Below are 21,996 nucleotides of genomic sequence, written 5' to 3'. Positions count from 1 at the left end.
GAATGTCTTATAATAAGGTAGATTTTCATAGAATTAGGAAGTATTTCTTAGAATAAGGAAGAATTTGCTAGAATAAGGTAGGTCTTCTTAGAATAAGGGAGAATTTGTGTAATTAAGGTAGAATTTCTGAGAATAAGTGAGAATTTGGGTAAATAAGGTAGATTTATTAAGCATAGTTGTAATAGTAAGGAAAAGGAAGAATTTCTAAGAATTAGGAAGAATTTGTAAGATGGTGGACAGAGGTCACCTTTACTTTAGTGAGAATTTGTAAGATAGTGGACAGAAATCACCTTCCTTACTGATAATTTGTAAGAAAAAGGAAAGTAAATAGCCTTCCTATACCCAAGGAAGGGAATTTCTGTCCTTTTTAGGAATGACTTCATTTTCTTCATATGATCCAGCTTTTTTGTATGGTATACATACAAAAATTGAAGCACAACTTTTGGGGGAAAAATAAGGAATTCAAAAGGAGATAGGTATAGTGTCAAGTGTGACGTCATAAAATACGTCAAAATTTTTTTCTTTTCTAGGGTTTTCTTTTCCACTTCTCCTATCATCCTTCTTTTTAAAACGTATTTTTATGACGTTACACATGACACTTACTGTATCTCCTTTTGAAGTCCTCCTTGGGCCACCAGGATGAATGGTTTACATTTTTCACCAAAAGTTGCGTGCAGAAAGGGTAAGAGTGAACATCCTCCTAAAACAGCCAAGGGGTGGTTAAAGGTAACACCCCCTTCCCCTTAATTTAAATGCCTCGTTAATTTACCACTAAAAGGCCTTTGAAACTTTTTTAAGCATGTTGAATGTGAATAGTGTTATAATCATTTGGAGTAATTTCTTAGTTCTTTTACCTACCCTTCCAAGGTGTAATTATTAGCCCCCAAATAAAGAATTTAGTTATAAAATTTTGTGGCAAGATTAATTTGAAGTCCATTGACCTCTTCCTGTTTATATTCATACAAAATGGTACAGAAGTTGAAAAGTATTTTTTTGTGTAAATGCCTTCATGAATTTCTTTTTAGGCGTCGTCGGTTTTTAGTAGCGAAGCCACTCTTAATGTGTTTGTGTCTGTCTGTCTGTCCTTCTGTCTGTAAGGTGAATCCTAAAATGGTGGGTCCGGCTCTCTGGCATATCTCAATTTTGGCGAACTTAAAATTTTGCAACGCCTTAGTAGAAACAAAATTAATTTATATTTAAAATATATACATTCTGTATTAAAAAGCAATTAAAATTATCAAGAAATTTAATTTTGTATAACAAAAATATCAATTTGATTTTAAAAATTAGCGATGACATCGCAGACAACTTCGTATGAAACTAATGTAAAAATTCGAGTTACTTCTAGGATGTCATGACACTTTTTTTTAGTAGCGAAGCTACTCTATTTCCAAAATGTCCATCTATACTTAACTTTGTCATAAATGGAGTAGGGGAAAGGTGATTTTCTCAGCTACTATTCAAGATAGACACCTGAAACTTCTTGACACCATTCATATAATCATTTTTGAAAACAATGGCAGTTGTAGGTAGCTTTACCCCTTCCGTTTTTGAGTGGGGAGGAGGGGGACGGGCATTGAACGCTTCCTTTAACCTTTTATATCATCTTATATTACAGCAAGAAGGTTGTGTGCATATTCCCTGGTTGTTAAAATATTTCCGACCGTAAGTCGTTACCTTGATAAAACAAACAAATAAACTATTAGGAAACCATTGTTCTAGAGTTCCTCAGATGTTTTCTATCTAATTTTATGTGTGAGAGTCCACATCTCCATCCTTGGGGTTACAGGATGCGAACAAACAAGGCAGGATCATGCAGGTGAAGAACAAAAATATTTTTTTTTACTTAAACAAAGCTTTTTACATTACCAATATATTAAAAGATCCTATAGTAGTCCATATCAATTTAAAATATAGGGTTTAAAGTCATTTTCAGGTTTTGGGTATGACCTGCATAAAACTTTAAATGGCTCCTATGAAAGCACTTTTAGACTAAGATAATTTTATTTTTAAACTCCAAGCTTAAACTAACATGTTAACATGACATATTAAAATGTCATAAAAATCTGCCGCTATTTTCCCACCAACCGTAACTGCAGTGGCAGACAGCTTCCAAGTACACCACTGAAGTTTATATTTTGAGAATTCTAATACAAAATAAACTTTTTTTTTGGAAAAATTGCTCTTCTACCCTCAAAAATAAAGAAAACTACAGCAGCTTAAAATCTTTAAAAAGGGCCTAACAAGGATGACAACATCAATAAGTAGCGTGGCACAAAAATCGTGGATGAGAATACATACAAATAGAATGAAAGAGTAATCTTTAAAATCAAGAAAAGATTCACTGGAAAAAATAAACACAAAACCTTATTTTATTTTCTATAATGATTGACATACCAACGGCCAAAGTAAATTATATGCTGGATTTAATTTAGATATCAATAACTAAAAAAGATTTGAAAATCGGACCATAAACACTAAAGTTATGGTGAAAAATTTGAAAAATACAAATATAGCCTAAAACCTGCTAAAAAGCAGTCCGACCGCTATGAATGTGTTAAAGTTAATTATGCTCGTTAGTGTTGGGAATGTTGACAAAAAGTTTCAGCCTTCTATCTGTCATAGGAGCCGAGAAAATCACGTTCCCCCCACTTTGTCTCCAACCGAAATACGGACATTTTGAATTATAGAGTAGCTTCGATACTAAGGTAAAAGGGTAGGAAATACAGAAATTCTTTATAAAACAAACACTCTTTTAGACGGACTAAAAGACATTTTAAATTATAGAGTAAATTGCAAACAAATAAAGGATTCATTTTTCAGCTCAATTTGTTCCTGCAAACATTTTAAAAAAAGCCTTTCTATAATTTTGATCGGTCCCCCCGCCCGTACGTCCGTCCATACGAATTAGAAAGTGTAGCAACTCTACCAAGAAAGTCTGTACGTTCATTTAACCCTTAACGGTCGGAGAGGGGGGGGGGGCGTTGAACGCCCCCCCATCCGGTTTTTTCTATCTCATTTTCTGTGTGTGAAAGATAAAGAGCCCATACTGCTTGACTTTTTAAGTGTGGGTATGACACATAACTGAGAGTTGGAATTTTTTGAATATCTCCATCCTGGCGGGCACAGGATGCCAGCAAACCTGGCAGAGTCATCCAGGTAAAGAACAAAAATATTTTTTTTAATTAAACAAAGCATTTTATCTTACCAAAATACTAAAATATCCTTTAGTAGTACATCCTCATATTAAATACAGGTGTTCAAGTCAATTTCAGGTTCCAGGTATGATCCTGCAGGTCCTGATCCTCCAGGTCTCCAGAAATCTTTAAAAGGCTCCTGTGGCCGCAATTTTTGACTTAGAGACTTCAAACTTTAAACTTAAGCTTTTCTTACATGTCTACATAATGTATTAAAATTTCATAAAGATCCGCCGCCGTTTTCCCGCCGACCGCCGACTGCGGCGGCTGGCAGCTGCCAAATATAGCTGCTGCCGCTGAAATTTATGTTTTGATATTTCAAATATAAAATTTACATAAAAATAAACATTTTCTGCAAAAAAATTTTCTTCTAGCTTCAAAAATAAAAAAATTACAGCCGTTTAAAATTTTTAAGTAAAAAAGGACCTAAAAACAAAGGTTGTTAAATAAAAGGGTGAAGGAAGCAAAAATTGACTTTGACTTACTTAAGGTCGGAAATTCATCATAACACAGGGGACTTGCACAAAAAAATTTAGCCCTCTAGCTTTAATAGGAACTGAGATAATAAGGGGGGGCGTTGAACGCCCCCCCCCCCCCCGACTGATTAAGGTGCGGCAAGGGGCCCGACTGTTAAAGGTTAAAACATGCTGATTTGTAACTTTTTTGACAACATTTTTTGTATGAAATAATAATTAAAATTGACATTTTAGAATTGTCATATCAATTTCGAATTTTTCATAATGATTCCTATGACAGTTAGGCACAATTTAGAACAGTTTTGTACGAATAAGAAAGCGTAGCAACTCTATATTATCTATCAGAAAGTCAGTAACTCCATTAAAAGATGCTGTTTATCCTTTTTATCTGGTTTTTGGAATAATGATTCCTAGGAAAATAAGTTAAAGTATTATAAGCAAGGCATCTCTATAATCAAATCCTAAATATGAAAGTATGTCCTTTTACTGATTCCTATATTTATGCAATTTTACAAAAAATGTATGTACAATTTTGTTTAGACTTGGAAATTAATGTTCGTAATTTATTGTTTGACTGTTCTTCCTTCTGATTTTAGAGCTTTGATTTTATGGATGTTGTCATCCTCGTTTTACTTTAAAGTGAACACATTTTATATTCTGCGAATAAATTGACGCCTGAGCTAAAGTCACCCGTTACTGTTGAAATGAAAGATAATCAGAAATAAAATATGATTACATATATAAAAAATCAATATTTTTTATATTTTTATTCTCAAAACTGTTTAATTAATGGTGGTGAATTAACCACTTTTTGGTACGCCCCCCTTGAAACGCCTCTATTATTCTACATTCAAATTGATAATAGTACACAATGTTATAAGGTACATTGTTGTATTGATTTTTTAAAAGAAAAAAGAAATTTAATTTTAAAAGATAATTTAATAACAACCGTTCGAGATTATATTAATCAATAATAATTTTTAGATTTTTTCGTTTAATTAAATTCTTTGAAATTTTGGCGATAGTTCTCAGTGAGTAAACATACAAAATGAATGTTGTTATATATTTTTGACTTTAAACAAATGCTTTAGTTAAGACAAATTAGTTGTACCAAATGATTTTTTTAGTAGAAGAACTACTCTATAACTCAAAATTTTAATGTGTTCGTCTGTAAGAATTGGTATTTGAAAAAGCTAAAGATTTTAACTGCTATATAATAAAGATGGCTAAATTTTTATGGAAAAATTATGGTTTCCTCAAAGGGACTAGTTGAGCAAAGAACACCGCAAACACTCTAAATTACAAATAAATTGAAAATAATGAATTCGGAAATTTTTAAAGTGAAGCTTCTCTATAATTATGGTCGATCGGTCAGTCTGTCTGTCCGGCCGTGACGGTTAGCTCTTTTTGTTAATTTAGACATTTTTTCTTATCAATTAAATAATTTTGTATGTTGATTCCTATATAAGTCAAATACGATTTAGGAAGCATAGCATCTGTTAAGTAAATGTTACTAGAATTTCTGTATGTCCATTTCAAACATGTTGATTTTAAATTTTTTTTTGCGATAGTTGGCGATAATTGAAATAATGATTCCTAAGACAACATTGTACAGTGTTTTAGCCGAAGCTTCTCTATAATTAAGTCCTAAAAATGTAAGTATGTCCTTAAACAGTATCCTATATTTAAGCAGTTTTACACTCTACAAATGTTGATGTGCGTTTGACCTACCACTTCAGATCTTTGCATTTATAGATGTTGTTTATGAATGTTTTCATAAAATCATAATGTTATCATAATTTACTGTATATGCACAAATTTATATCCAATAATATTAACCGTTCCTAACCTCTCTGGAGGGCCTTAACCCTGTCAGGATTATTTAATATTTCCTAAACTAATCTAACTCAACCTAACCTAACCTAACCCCTGGGAAGGGGGGTAAATCCTGGAGGGTTTCTGTTATAACTAACATAACTAAACCTAACCTAACCTAATTTTACTGAGCCAAAGTGAATCTAACCCCTGCGGAGGTTTCAAACCCATTAGGCTACTCAATATTATCTGACCTTACCTAACCTTACCTAAACCCTGCAGGGAGCCCTAATCCTGCGAAGCTACTCTATATTATCTATTCCTATCTAAATAAACCTAACTTAACCTAAACTAACCAATGCAGGGGACCCTAACCCTTTTGGGATACTCAATATTAATTAAACTAGCCTAACCTTACCTAATTGAATCTAAAATAGCCTGACTCCTGGAGGCAGCTCTAACTCTGCAGGGTTACCCAAGATTATCTTACTAAACCTACCCTACCTAACTCTATCCTAACCCCTAACATAACGGGTCTACTCAATATTACCTAACATAACCTAGCCTAGCTTAGCCTAACCTAATCTGACTTAATCTATCATAACCTAACCCCTATGGATGTGCTAACCCTTCAAGGGTACTTAACATTACCTAAACTAACTTAACATAGCCTAACCTAACCTAACCCAACCCATGTGGAGGGCCCTATTTCAGCGGGACAACTCAATATAACCTAACCTAATTTAATTTAACCTTGTTTAACCTAATCTAAACCCTGTGGGAGGCCCTGACCCTATGGGGCTACTCAATTTCATCTAAACTAACCTAACTAAACGTAACTCAATCTCTGGAGGAGGCCCTAACCCTGTGGAGCTACTTAATTTTACCTAAACTAATCCCTGTGGAGGAGAGCCCTTACCTTGTTTAACCTAACCTTACCCGTGCAGGGGGCCCTAACTCAGCGGGGCTACTAAACTTTACCTCACCACTGCACTGTGGAGGGCCTCCAGGGCTTTAATCTGATAATTTTTCATTTTTAATATCCGAGGAAAGCTGTCTATAATACGATGCGTTAAATAATTATTACTCAGCTTTAAAAGAAATCAGATTTCAAGTCTTTAACTTCCCTCATGTCCAATTGTTGAAATTTTGAAAGTTTTTTAAATCTGCCGTTTGAATCATATTGTTTGTTACATCTATATTTAAACCTTTAAAGATTTTACTTTTCTATAAACCATTTCAAAATTAATTTATGATATACATTATTTAATATACAACATTCAAATATAATTTTTTTATTTCATAAATAACATTTTCTACTTTTCATCCCTATTGTCCTTAAAGTGTTAACTCAGTATAAACTTTGTACTTTCCCCCCAACTAATTTGTCTAACTACGCCTCCCACAATACAAAACTGTATAAAAGTCGTAAGAAATTAAGACGGAAAAAACTCGAGATATTTGTCATGCACGTAATACGTGGACCCACCATTTTAGGGGTCACCGTCTGTAATGCTTTGGTATAGCGATTTTCACACAACTTAGAAAAAATATGTTTTACTTTCCCCTTCAAAATATACTAAATAGTTCCCCTGACCAATGTAAATTTTTCTTCAATTGGTCCTGCTGTTTGCGATATCTTAGCGGACATACGTACAGACAGAAGAGAGACATACATCCTCTTACTTTAGTATAACGGATACTGCAAATTATGACGATTTCAGACCAAAAAAGTACATTCATAGTAATTAGGAAAACTTATTAAACACTTCTATTCATGATTTTCTGTCAAGTAAATATATAAAAATGTTGCGTTTTGTCTGTTAACGATCATATTGCCTCCGATCTATGTTTCTTTGAAAAGCAAACGATTCACTTTATTTAATGACAAACCTGATATATAATGAGATCTTTAGCTTTTTTATGTTTTTTTTAAAACTAAATCTTTACTACAGGGTCATTCAAGAGAAATAATTAAAAAAAAACTTATTATATAATTATATAAAATGCTTTATACATTTGGAAAACCTGTTATGGGACATTTATGTTTCAAATATTTAAAAATGATTTGTTCAATTAAAATTTCAATTAAAAATGTAAGTATGTCAATAATTAATATCTTGCATTTAAGTAGTTTTGCAACAATTTACTTACAATTTTGTTTAGTGGATGTTTTATGGATGTTGTCATCCTTGTTATTTTTATGATGCTCTTTTTTTCTCCAAGATGTAGTTTATTAATTATTTATGTAGTAAGAAAAGAATTCATTATGTGTGTCTTCACAAATTTTTGCCCATTTACACAGTCAAACTTTCAGTACAGTTTTGATTCATTGGTTTCGAGGCTAGGGGAGCAGATTTAATAAAAGGGAGAGAATGCTTTGACAATTAAAAGGCGTGAAAAGAAAGCTGGCCTTGAAGACTCCTTTTACCATGGAACTATCTAAAAGGATAGCCGGATAGCCGTTAAATTGATGTACATCCCAATGAAGATCACACAAAATTACCCCTTCAATTCTGTAGATTAAAATTAGTGGTTGTAACAAGCCTATGCATAAGAAAATGTAGTTTTAAAACGTTGGGTACTAATGAAATATATACCCCAATGTCCCCTCCCTGCTTGCAATTCTACGTTTCAAAAAGTCTCTCAAACTGCTTTTTCCGTCCATTAAAAACCTGCAAGAAAGGTTTTTTTACCATAGTGTATTTTTTTCATTTACATTAAAAAGGAGTAGAAAATGAATGAGTTTAGAATAAGAAAAAATATACAGAGAAAGAGAGAGAGAGAGAAATTTTGGCGATGGAGGAAAAATGGCACGAAAGAGGGGAAGAGAAGAAAAAATGGCGGGAAATGAGGGAAGAGAGAAAATAATGGCGGGAATTTGTATTGTTGAGGAAAGAGTTGCTCAATGACCCAAGAATGAATCTATGACGTCATTACTTTCAGGGTTACCAGAACAGAATATTTTACTTAACAAAGTTAAAATTTTGATTCAGAGAGAAAGGGACAGTGGGCTGTTAATTACAATAGTCCCCGAAGTTATATATTAACGTTTTCTTATTCGTTGGCTCAACAAATTGGAAACTTTTATTAAACTTTGATTGGTTGATTCATTAAGTTCAGTGCCCGAACGTTTCAACTACTAACTGTTATTTCAGAAGGGGTATTTTGTGTATAAACATTGGGGATGTACATAATTTTTCGGCCATTGTTTTATCCCTGAATATATATTTACAACACGAATAACTTCTTCAGTAGATTTAAACTAAGTAATTTTTTTAAAGTGAGGAAACTCAAACTTTTATATCACAACCTACATTTTAAAAATCCATTAAACTTATGGTTAAAGGGATAGGACAATAGAAATAACTGTGCAAAATAAAATAGTGGCGAAGCAACTCTATAAGTGTATGTGTCCGTCTGTCTGTCTTGGTTATGCCGGGGTTGTAGGATTTCAAGTATTAATCATTGAAAACATAAAACAAGGGCATAAGAATATACATTAATTTAAAAGAATAGAGGGAGGATATATGTAACTCTGCTCAGAGGGCGGGGACCCTGTCTCAATTCTGTATTTAGTCTTTGAAATCAGCTAATAGCATCAGAAAATTAAACACAGCCGATTTCCTACAAAAAGAAATTTGCTTTCAGACGAAAAGGGTCTTCACCACTTTTGGCAGGTAGTTATCTGAATTATACATTTATTTAGGGAAACCTCGAAATTGATAAGAAAAAATTAATTAATCTTCCATTTCCCTATCCACGCTTTAAATGTACTTGTTAAAATATTTGTGTAATTGACACTTTTTCATCTTAAAGAATTTAAAGTGCAAATTAGTTTAAGCCTCTTATTCTTAAAATCTTCTACTTTTAGCAGGGTGGGAGGTAGGGGAAAATGGACTGTAAATTACACCAGTACTCTAAATTTATAACCACATTGGCTGATACGTTGAATCAAAAACTTTGTGTACTTTTATTTTGATTACTATACTTCAAACAAGTAATGTCAAAACTTATAATTTATCTACAGAAGGGATAATTTTATTTATCATCATAGGGTAAGTACATAATTTTATCGTCCATTGTCTTATCCCTTAAGATCCCTGACTTTAAGAGAGAAGTTTTTCTATAGTTCATATTATACTTATTAGTTGTAAGACTTTATACCTTAAAACTACAATGTTAACTAATAGAGGTGGAAGGCTATTTCTCTTGAGTGGATGGACATGTCCTCCCCAAAAATAGAATATAAAAGGCTAAAAAGTGAGAGAGGAGACATCGGAATGTAAATTATACTGGTACCTAAGGATTTACAAACGTAGTTTTTACGGCTTAAAATCCTTGGGGACTTAAATAAAATCTTAATTGAGTAATTAAACATCGCTATAAAAATCGATGTCCATGACCAAAACATTTCTTAAAGTCTTTCGAAAAAGATTAATAAAAATTTTGATTCTTATTGGCGTTATATTATATCTGTAGCCTATTATAAGTTGCGCAACATTTAATAATCATATTCTTGTTATTATATAGTTAAGTAATGTAAATCTTGAGAAAGTAAATAATCTGAATTCGCCCACTTAATGGATTTCTTATTATTTAAGTAATTAAGTTATCTAAATTTTAAATTTGAGAGGCTATTTTATGTTTTTTTTATATCAAAATACTTCGTTAATTGTAAACTATTTATTGAATATCTAACTTTAAATTCTAAATCAGAAACAATAATGACAACATTTTTAAGTCGGGAAGCACAAAAAGCATGGATAGACAAACATACAAAGTGAGTTTATGAAAAGATGAATAAAAAACCTCTATAAATATATTTATGTGTGTCTGTTGTAGCATGACTGAGAGACCGACGGACTAAGTAAGTTGTATGCATAATGTATTTTGGAGATGATAGTCTTTGCACAAAATTCAGTGGTAGATCTTAGATACTAGTTGAGAAAATTACGGACAGACAAAGATAATTATAAGGTAGTTTCGCTGTATAAATTATTTAATTGCTCAAATATTTTAATTGAATTTTTATTGGTTTGTTTTTTTCTAAACTAATATTGTCTACACTTTTGAACCAAAAATTTTGTTATACAGAAGAGGTAATTTTGTTCATCATCATTGACTTATCACTTACTTCCTGAATAAATTTGAAGATGTGAAGATTTATTTGTTCCTGTGTGTCAAATAACTGTCGTGAAAATATATTCTCAGGAATATAGGGATAAAAACTTGGAGCTTTCACAAAAAGAAACCTCGTAAGCACTGAAGCCCCCCCCCCCTATATTGAAATGACTTTGCGGTGTCATAACCCTCAGGGGATACCACATTCCTTCCTAACTAACCCATAGTAATAAACAAATAAAACGAAAAAACAACCCACCCCTTATCTTCTTTTTTTTTAAACTGGGGGTTGTGTTCGTGCTTTCCAGGGTACTTTCTTGGAAAGCGTAGAAACTACAACATTTATTCTCTGTCAAAACTGGCAAGGAACTAAAAGGATTTAATGGCCGATAAATTGATGTATATCTCTAATGATGATACACAGAATTACCCCTTCTGTAGATTAAAATTAGTGGTTGAAACGTAAAAACACTCAACTCATTAAACTAACCAATCAAAATTCACTAAAGTCCCCAAAGCTAACTAATAAGAAAACGTTATCATAAAACTTTGGGGACCAGTGTAAAAAGAAGCCATTGTCTCGTCTATTTCTGCAAAATTTTATTATTCTTTTGATAGGAAATCTCATTAATAATGAAAGCATCAATGCTAGCATTGAAACGACATTCATTTAAAAATTACACCAACACAAAAAAGTAATTACATGTATAAGACACACAATTCAAAACTATTACATAAGTTTTATTTTTCATTCATTGACATATCCTATTATCCTCTAAAATTTTATCAAACTGTCATTTCTATGCTTTGTGACAAAATTTTACATTTATCATTGAATATGAAAAGAATATGATAAATTCACTAAGTGAAAAAGTCTTGATACTTCCCAGCTATTTATTGAAATATATTTCGGTGGATATTGCACCCTCATCAGTCTTGAGTTTAGTTGGATGTTAAAAGTAAACTGAATAGTTTTATATTGTATATTATTAAAGACAGCTTTTTAGCGGATAATAGAAAGGAAAAAATATAATTTACCCTGCAGGGCCGACTAAACTCGGATAAACAAAACTGATATTAAGGTTAAGATTTTCTGTTCGTTAGTCATGGAAAATTTTCTTTAAATGTAATAAACGATATATTTTTTTTCAGTTAGGCCAAAACCGGTTCTATTCAAATGGATATCAATCGGTTTCGAAGCCTTACTGGAAATAATGTTAAAGATATAAATAAACAAAGACAAGTATGTCCAATAATAACAAAACTTAAATAATATAAGAAAACTAGTGGCTGTTCCCCCCTAGCATCTAGGGGCTCTTTTTTCGAAGGGCTATGGAAGGGCAGGAAAATAGCCTAAAACCATATCCAGACTTATTTATATAAAAAATTGCCTATACCATCTCAGGATCTATTAGAAACTTCACTGTAAAGTAGAACCATATTGGTTCAGCAGTTAGTGAGGTCCTTCGCTACAGACAAAAAAGCTTTCTACTTTATATAATAGGATAAAAAGTCAAACACTGATAGAGTTAGAGAAAGAAGAAAAAGAAAGTTTTATTAGTGTTAAAGAGTGTTATTAGAGAAGGGAGAAAATAAGGAAAGTGAATAAATGATTAGAAAAGGTAATTTAATCATCCTCACCATTGAAAATAAAATCAGCAATAGAAAAGTACAGACAGAAAAACAGACAAAGATAGAAAAACAAGGATGACAATATCTGTGAAACCAAAAAAGTTTCTACTAAAGTAATGATACTTCATTAATACTTGTTCGAAGCTCAAAATCTATATTTTAACAAAATGTTTTCCACGGAAAGGAAAATAAACCTAAGGATAGAGTATTTTGTTAAAAAGATAATTTTTTATGTATGCATTATCATAGAAAAGAAGTATTTGGCGATTTCCCTAAAAGTTTCTGTTGAGCACTTAAACCCCCTCCTTTTTTCTCAAACAAATAGAAAGTAGACGGGGGGGGGGGGGGAGGGTACTTTTTGTTATTCTTTATTACTTTAAGATAGATTAAAATTTAAATAGAGCATGGCTATTGGACAGTTTCGCAGGGTTAACCTAAAAGGTTTATTGTAAAAAAAAAGTGGTGGGGGATTATAAAGCTCAACAGACGATTAGAGGTAAAGCACTTTAAAATCTTGATCTTACCTGTCCAATTGTCTGCTTCTCCCTACACTACCTAGAATAGATAAATAGATTAATATATAGTAGTTAAATAGATAGATAAATAGATTGATAAAAAGTAGATAAATATGTAGATAAATTTACAGGAAGTTTAAAACAAAATCCGGGTATAGTCCCTCTCGTGATAACGCTCCTTCAGGGGCGATTCGTCGTATTTTTAAAATGGCTTTTAACAGGTTATTTTAGTTTAGGTTAGGTTATAATAGGTAAGGTGATTGCCCCGCAGGGTTAGGTAATTGGCCCCGCAGGGGCTAGAAATAGAGAAAAGCTACTGTGAAAATACGAAGAATTGCCACTTAAGGAGCGTTGCCACGAAAGGGACTATACCCCAAAATTCTTATGTATTAAGGTTTTCTTATTTGTCCGTTAAGATCTCACGAAACATGAAACTAATAGATCCTACCTTTAAGTCTTGAGATGCTTTTAGCCTATTAAATTTTTAAATCAATATAGAAGAGGTAGGCAGGCTAGGGTGCCGAGAGCCGTGGCCAATAATTATATGTGTTTTGAGAAAATTTTGAGAAAATCACGCAACCTCTCCAATATTACACCATCGTACTTTTCTAATAGAACAGAGGTTCACAGTGTAATAAAACTCTATTATGAAAATACTTAACATGAAATGTCGTCTTATTAAGGTTTCAACTGAAAATATATATAATCCTTTAAGACTTACTTATTTTATAGACATTCAAAACAGTTTAGATAGTTGTATGGAATACAATAAAGGGTCAAGAGTAAACAATTAAATCATATTTTTTATTGACAATAGATCTACTCCTGTACATATATTTATATCTAAATATCCATGCCATTAAAATCATCTAAAATAAAATGTGCAAATCCATTTTAATTAATTTTTTTTTCATAAGCAGAATAGTTACTGTATAGTTTTAAGAGTTGATTTTTTTATCGTTATTTGCCGTTTAGTTTAATCTTAAAGGGAGTGTGAACGTAATAATTTCTCATCTGATTATCAAATCTTAACATTTTCTAAGCACATTTCACTACACTGATCAACCAAAAACGTCCTATTAACAAAAATATGCAGGAATAATGCCTTGATTTTATGGTATTTTGGGAGGGAAAAGGGAAAAAACAGGGAAAATCTGAACATTTTTGTTTCTTATAATGTTTGTAGGGATATTTAACTTGTCATATATAGTTGAAACAATTTACTTACTGTTAAGGATTAATTTTATGATATAAAATTGCCAATTAGTTTTTTTATAACGTAGTAATTAGGTAATAAAGACCTATTTTAAATTCGTAGTATTGACATAAAAATACCTCACTGTCTACAAAGGGTTGAATCTCACAGGTTATTTAAAATAATAATATCCTTTTTTATTGTGTTGGACAATAAATAACCCACTTTGGAGAATTAGTTTACACTTTTATCAGATTGTTTATAAAGAAATATTGCGTCTTCACCGGTGTCCTGGATAGGAAACAGGTTTTTTTTGACATACGTCTCACAAGACCTATGTAGTCATGACCGGGAGACGATGACGGTTCAGTACATGACTTTCGTTAAATCACAGCTGATCATTTTTTTGTTTTTTTTTGAAAATTACTTTTTTACCTAAAATTTCTAAGTTTTTCCCAAAAAAATCTCAATTTTCTCACATTTGCTGCTTAGTTAGCCTAAATTTACGCAAGAAAAGTATAGTAAGTAACAGCTGTACTGAAGATTGGGATATCACCTATAACAAGATCTTTCAAAATCAATGGAATAAGACTTGTAGTCAGAAATTGAGTAAGAGTTGATTATTTTTAATTAATGTTCAACAATAAATTAGTATGTCAGAACTGCTTCTGGCCTCCATAGGCTTTCACCTGGCTTCAACATGATTCAATCTATCTGATTTTGGCTTTGACTAAGCAACATAATGTTTTTGCCCTCACATTTCTTTCACAAAAACTTTCTCTCCTATCAATCCACCTGTTAAACTTCTTGATCCATGTTTCAAGAAATTAAAGTTACCATCCCTGTCCTTCAACTTTAACAAGTATGCCTCATAAATCCGTCCACTAAACAGGGTACATCTCTCCACCCTGGTATAGCTAGACCTCTATTCTAGCTGGCTGACATGGTTCACCCAGCCTTTAAATCTTGATGGAAGTTAGTTTAGAATTCTGACCTTGTTTGTTAATCATCAATTTCACAGACTTTTGACTCATTCTTTAAAGTTCTTTTCAACTTCCCGTTCTGGTACTTGTTTGTTATTAAACTTGTGGCTTGACTTTTGCCATATGAAGGGAGTAGCTCAAGATTCAGAATATAATTTAAAGTATTCTTACTTTTTACTTCCTTTGATTTCCTATGAACCAGCTACTGTCATGAGAGATCTTTCCATGGGTGAAAGCCTAGACTGCCATGCATCTAGCTACATGGTCTTTAAGACTTCCTTGCCTTAGTTACTTCAGCTACGAGCTCCTGTCCTTTCATTCTCTATTACTTAGAAATTCAACATGGTTCCTGCCTACTCTGCTGATTGATATGCTAAATTCAGGCGGGTCTATGATTCCAAATCTAACACCATTTGATAGACAAACTGCCCTTTATTCTTGCTTTGCTAATCCTATATTGTGGTCTTCCTGTTTAACAACTTCCTAGGTCCCTTTACTACTGGTAGCTTTTAGGAAGGGTAGTATTGATCTGCTTAGGACAGAAAACTTGCCTGTGTTTTATTTTCAAATTGGGTTTTAAAGTCACCATTGAAACCCTCACTTGAATGAAATCCAGTTATGATCATGAAACCAGCATTCACATTTACTCTAGTCATGAGCTACTATCATTTTCTTCAAGCTACAAGCCAAGTGCTTTTTTGTCATTTAGCTGCTCTTACATTCATGAGTCATATCAACACAATGTTTGAATACACTAACTTACAAATTATCCATCCAGCTTAGAATCCAATATGTATCTAAATTCATTGTGTAGGTTCACCTATGAAAACCTTGTTATGACTTTTACTTAATCTAAATAACACAGTTTGAACCACTTGAAACTCTCTTGCTTCAAAGAACAAGAGTGTCTACCATGGTTCTCATTATGACATTTAATCAGTAGTAAAGACAGTGTGTACAAAGGGCAGAGACTCAATCAAGACCAGCTATATTAACCTTTTGCAAGCTCTTTAGAACCAGGGACTGGTTGTATATTCAATTGTAGACTTGTATATATGGTAATATAGGACTTTAAACATGGCAACTGTGATTATGGCCATCTGTTATATCCCAAGCAGATATTATTTTGATGTTGAGACATCAAATCAGCCAGGAACCAATATTGAGAAGGATAACTTGTTAATATTTCAAGGAAAACATGGAACAGAATCATTGCTGTTTCTGAAGCATGTTTGTATTAACTTCATTAGTGGAACCTCAGAGGGAGGTCTTTTCACAGCCAGAAACTATGTTTTAACAATATAACATGTCATGACGCATGCAACAGGAACATAAAATATTTTTTTAAAGATAATTACAAGAGCTGTTTAGACATCAATTCAAATATTATCTTCAAATAACTCTGATTTCATTTCAAGACTACAAATCTTAGATAATTTAATTGAATCTTAAAGACTTTGTTATTGATGATAACACAGTCCATTGTTCAGCAGTATTTTCTATACTTTTCTTGCGTAAATTTAGGCTAACTAAGCTGCAAATGTGAGAAAATTGAGATTTTTTGGGAAAAACTATGAAATTTTGGGTATAAAAGTAATTTTTAAAAAAATCCACAAAAATGATCAGCTGTGATTTAACGAAAGTCATGTACTGAACCTTCATTGTCTCCCGGTCATGACTACATAGGTCTTGTGAGACGTATGTCAAAAAAAACCTGTTTCCTATCCAGGACACCGGTGTCTTTATTATTTACAAATTTGTAATTAAAGGTGGGCGAGAGATGGGCCATTTAAAGTTAATTGGATACTAATAAAAAACCTGTTTCTAAATTTGTTATTGTATTTGGTTTTCAATAAAAAATATTGCTTATTTTATCAATTTCTAAGTAACTATACATTGGTTTAAAGCAAGGATTATGTTAAACGTCAGCTTAACCGTTAGGAAAAATCAAGAACTATATGAAAAAGTTTAATTTTAGCTATAATGGGAGAAAATAGCAATTTAATGCACATTTTATATAATACGGAAAATTTCTTCCTTTCCCTGTACCTTATAAAAATCGTCGGAAAAAGCCGTTTTTAAAGCAAACAAAAGCGCGTTTTGCTCTATCTGTGAGATATTATGAATGAGATAATGTTAAAATTTAATATTAAGATGAGAAAAATTTACGTTCACAGTCCCTTTAATGACGGAAGTAGGAATTGTGTAAAAGACCCTCCCCTCCCCCCACCCGATCGACAACATGAATGAAAGACTAAGGTAAACTTAATTTCTAGGCTAGCCTTGGATATTTTAGAAAATTCATTTATTAAACTTGTCCCCAAATTTTTATAATAACGTTTTCTTATTCTTTTGCTTGAAAACGTTGGGGACTTTAGTAAATTTTAATTGGTTGATATAATAAGTTAAGTGTTCAAACATTTCAACCGCTATTTTTTTTATCGCCATAATGGGTATTTTTGTGTATCATGAATTTATCGGCCAGTGTCTTATCACATTAGACCCCTGAGTATTTGAGTATTTGTGTATAGTTACATAATTCAAACTTTTAATTACACTCTATGACTTAATTACCCAAGAACAGAGATATGACAATGGATTTATCATTACTTGCCTCAAATATTTTCTAATGTTTTAAAATTGTGTCTGCTTCTACTGAAAGATCTCGCTTACCGCTGGACCGACATGGTTCTCCTTTGCAACGTAGACTTTCAAAGGAAGGTTTATAACTATTTTTGGGGGAGGGTACCACCATCATTTCAAAAGAAATCGACATTAGAAAAAAGAACCCCCAAAAAGTATTTTACTTTTTCTTTTAGCACTAAAATTGAATATTAAATAAATATCAAATAATTGAGGCCTCTAGGTGCTTAGCCGCTAGTAAAGTGAAATATTTAGTACTTTTAATTATGTTTGTCTTCTAAACTCACACACGGTAAAAGTAAAGTTTAGTAGATGGAGGGGTAAGTTTTGTCAACCTCAAACAGATTTTTAAAATCCACTAAAAAATGGAAAAACTAATATCCACGATAGAGCATTTTTCATCTTTTTTTGGCTTCATGTGAAACATCCCTACCACTGAAGTTAATTAACAAAAACTTATAAAAAAAGTCAGCAATGCATAAAATCACGCCTAGCTATCTTTAAAAAAGTAATTAAACAAAAGTATTCTTTTACAATTATGATCTACTAGTTGCTTCGCCCCTAATCAAGGGTGGCCGGGGGGGGGGGGGGGGGTGGGGGTTGTAGGAAAGTAGCCTAAAACCATATTAAGGCATTTATAAAGCTTCCCTGAAAAGTACAAGATATTCGGACCAGCTATTTTCAAAATCTTTAGCTTCCTACAAAAAAATTCTTATTATAGGATAAATGATTCAAGAAGCTAATTATTTGAATAAATTTTCTTTTTTAACATTATATTTACTGAAAATTCCATAAGAATTTATAAAATTTTATTATAAAGCTCTAAAGGTGATTCTTTTTTGTAACAAAAGATCTATTTGTTTTTCTTTTTAGGAAAGCTTCAAGTATATCATGGGATAGTTTTAGGCATTTTTATCTTAGGGTCTAACCTTCTAATCTGTTGGCATAATCATTTCTTTCCAGATATTAGATCATAGGCTTTGGAAGGGGGGATGTCAACACCCCCCTTAAAATCAAAATTTTAAGGACTGTCAGTCCCTTTAACTCAACCCCTCAAAAGGCAAATTTTTCCCTTCTTACAAAAGTCTGTGCACGTTACTATTATATATACTATGAAAGCGCGTAATTTTGAGTTAGCTATTTTGATTTAAAAACTGTTGTAGCTGACCAAACAATGCAGTTGACGCAAATATAACTTTTTATTTGCAGGGAATTAAAGGGATAAGACAATGGCCGATAAATTAATGTACAATGTACATCCCCAATGATAATACATAAAATTACAAAAACCTTCTGTAGATTAGAATTATTGGTCGAAACGTTGGGACACTCAATTTATTGAACGAACCGATCAAAATTCAGCTAAAGTCCCCAAAGTTGTTAAGCCAATGAACAAGAAAACGTTATTATAAAACTTTGGGGACCAGTGTAATAACCGACCCCTCCCTCCCTGTTTTATTTGACATATTAATCATAGCCACTACAAACAATAGATGGACTTTTTTATATTCAGGCATACAGAAATAGGACAATAGATGATATAGAATTTGTACCAACAAAATATTATTAGATACTCTATAATTTACTCTTTGTGTCCATCCGTTTTCTAATCTGCTATTGTAGAGGCTGTTTTCTGAGGTTCCTAATAGCAATGAGCATCAGTATGTTATTCAATTTATCTGTCGGTCTGTCAGAGACATTGAAAATAGCTTCTGCGATGTCTAGTGCGTGAATAAGGAATGTTTTAGCCTAAAACAAGCGTTGAGACTACCAGAAAACAGTCGAAAAAAAGGATTAATTATTCCTCTTTAATTATCTCACATTTACCAATCCCTTCCTCCCTGAAAAATAAATAATTTCGCACTGTTCAATGTTAAACCAACCCCTGGGAACAAATAACGGTGTTTGTATGTCTGTTTCTATGTAAGTGTGTCTGTTTGTGTGTGTATGTGGGTCTTTCTCTGTGTGTATGTGTGTCTTTCTTTGTGTGTATGTGTGTCTTTCTCTGTGTGTGTATGTGGGTCTTTCTGTGTGTGTATATGTGTCTTTCTGTGTGTGTATGTGTGTCTTTCTGTGTGTGTATGTGTGTCATTCTGTGTGTTTAATGCATGTGTGTCATTCTGTGTGTGTATGTGGGTCTTTCTGTGTGTGTATATGTGTCTTTCTGTGTGTGTATGTGTGTCATTCTATGGGTGTATGTGTGTCTTTCTGTGTGTGTATGTGTGTCTTTCTGTGTGTGTATGTGTGTCTTTCTGTGTGTGTATGTGTGGCTTTCTGTGGGTGTATGTGTGTCTTTCTGTGTGAGTTTGTCTGTCTTTCTGTGGGTGTATATGTGTCTTTCTGTGGGTGTATGTGTGTCTTTCTGTGAGTGTATGTGTGTCTTTCTGTGTGTGTATGTGTGTCCTTCTGTGTGTGTATGTGTGTCTTTCTGTGTGTATATGTGTGTCATTCTATGGGTGTATGTGTGTCTTTCTGTGTGTGTATGTGTGTCTTTCTGTGTGTGTATGTGTGTCTTTCTGTGTGTGTATGTGTGGCTTTCTGTGGGTGTATGTGTGTCTTTCTGTGTGTGTATGTGTGTCTTTCTGTGTGTGTAAGTGTCTCTTTCTGTGTGTATATGTGAGTCTTTCTGTGTGTGTATGTAAGTCTTTCTGTGTGTGTATGTGTGTCTTTCTCTGTGTGTGTATGTGGGTCTTTCTGTGTGTGTATATGTGTCTTTCTGTGTGTGTATGTGTGTCTTTCTGTGTGTGTATGTGTGTCTTTCTGTGTGTGTATGTGTGTCTTTCTGTGTGTGTATGTGTGTCTTTCTCTGTGTGTATGTGTGTCTTTCTGTGTGTGTATGTGTGTCATTCTGTGTGTTTAATGCATGTGTGTCATTCTGTGTGTGTATGTGTGTCATTCTGTGTGTGTATGTGGGTCTTTCTGTGTGTGTATATGTGTCTTTCTGTGTGTGTATGTGTGTCATTCTATGGGTGTATGTGTGTCTTTCTGTGTGTGTATGTGTGTCTTTCTGTGTGTGTATGTGTGTCTTTCTGTGTGTGTATGTGTGTCTTTCTGTGTGTGTATGTGTGTCATTCTATGGGTGTATGTGTGTCTTTCTGTGTGTGTATGTGTGTCTTTCTGTGTGTGTATGTGTGGCTTTCTGTGGGTGTATGTGTGTCTTTCTGTGTGAGTTTGTCTGTCTTTCTGTGGGTGTATATGTGTCTTTCTGTGGGTGTATGTGTGTCTTTCTGTGAGTGTATGTGTGTCTTTCTGTGTGTGTATGTGTGTCCTTCTGTGTGTGTATGTGTGTCTTTCTGTGTGTATGTGTGTCTTTCTGTGTGTGTATGTGTGTCTTTCTGTGTGTGTATGTGTGTCATTCTGTGTGTGTATGTGTGTCTTTCTGTGTGTGTATGTGTGTCTTTCTCTGTGTGTATGTGTGTCTTTCTGCGTGTGTAAGTTTGTCTTTCTGTGTGCATGTGTAATTGTGTGTGTGTGTGTGTGTGTTATAGTCATGAAATGTTAACTACTGATACATGTTGCCTATTTTTGACAAGGTTGACCTTAGAGAAGGTTTGAAAAAATTAAAATCGTAGGTAATGGACGATAAATTGATGTACCTCCAAAATTATAAACACAAATGCCCCTTCTATTGATTAAAACTATCAAAATTGAGAAGTTTAGACGCTTCTAGATTGACATTACTAATCAAGATCATATGTTATGTAACATTTTTGGTACAACTGTAATTTATAGTCAAATGTCCCCTCCCTCCATAATGTTCTCGTTTTAGTTATTTAAGTATGTCTCTGAAGACCTCTTTTTTACTTCAAATCTTGATTAAGTTTTAATGTTAATAAATATTCATAAGATATTATAGAAAATCTATGAATATTTCTTCTCTAATATCAGTTATACGTAGCGAAGCTACTCTATTATTGATGTATGAAAGTACGTACATCTGTCCGGACAATGGATACATCATTACTTGGATCTTACACCAGATTTTCATGATATCTAATGAAATGAAATTTGCAGCGGGCTAAAATAACGATACCCCTTCTACCTCTTTACCCCGATTCCTTACATACTACCAGATGAAAAAACTTACCAATATATAAACGAGTTTCATGTGTCAAAACTTATCCACCAATAATTGTAATCTACAGAAGGGGTAATTTTTAGATAATTGACATCCATTGTCTTATCCCTTAAGATCCCCGGGTTATTATTGTTGCGCTACTTATTGTTAAATTTATCTTTGTTAACAAACAAGAACAAACATATTCAAAAGAAAAAAAAAGAAAATCTACGAATATTTCTATTTCTTTAGTTATTTAACTTACAATAAAATTTTTTTATTGTTTTGTATGCTTTTTATAAAAGTAAAAAAGTATGTTTATTTATCTATCTGATTATGTGTTTGCATTGAAAGATCTC

General features: G+C 32.8%; 1 protein-coding gene across 4 annotated transcripts in view; it reads right to left on the bottom strand.

Moving 5' to 3' along the window:
• LOC145306254 (calcium/calmodulin-dependent protein kinase kinase 1) overlaps positions 1–21,996 on the bottom strand; it is a 93,244-nt gene that overhangs the window by 68,680 nt on the left and 2,568 nt on the right. For all 4 annotated transcript variants that reach the window (XM_080148320.1, XM_080148322.1, XM_080148324.1 and 1 more), the window contains exon 2: positions 12,769–12,799. In XM_080148320.1, coding sequence (XP_080004446.1) covers positions 12,769–12,799 — 31 coding nt within the window. The remainder of the gene's footprint in view (positions 1–12,768; positions 12,800–21,996) is intronic.

Source organism: Acartia tonsa, chromosome 14 (genome assembly GCF_053477335.1).
Source record: "Acartia tonsa isolate MP-2025a chromosome 14, ASM5347733v1, whole genome shotgun sequence".
Classification (NCBI taxonomy): domain Eukaryota; kingdom Metazoa; phylum Arthropoda; class Copepoda; order Calanoida; family Acartiidae; genus Acartia; species Acartia tonsa.
The sequence above is the reverse complement of the archived record's forward strand: the minus strand, read 5'-3'. Positions and strand labels throughout refer to the sequence as shown.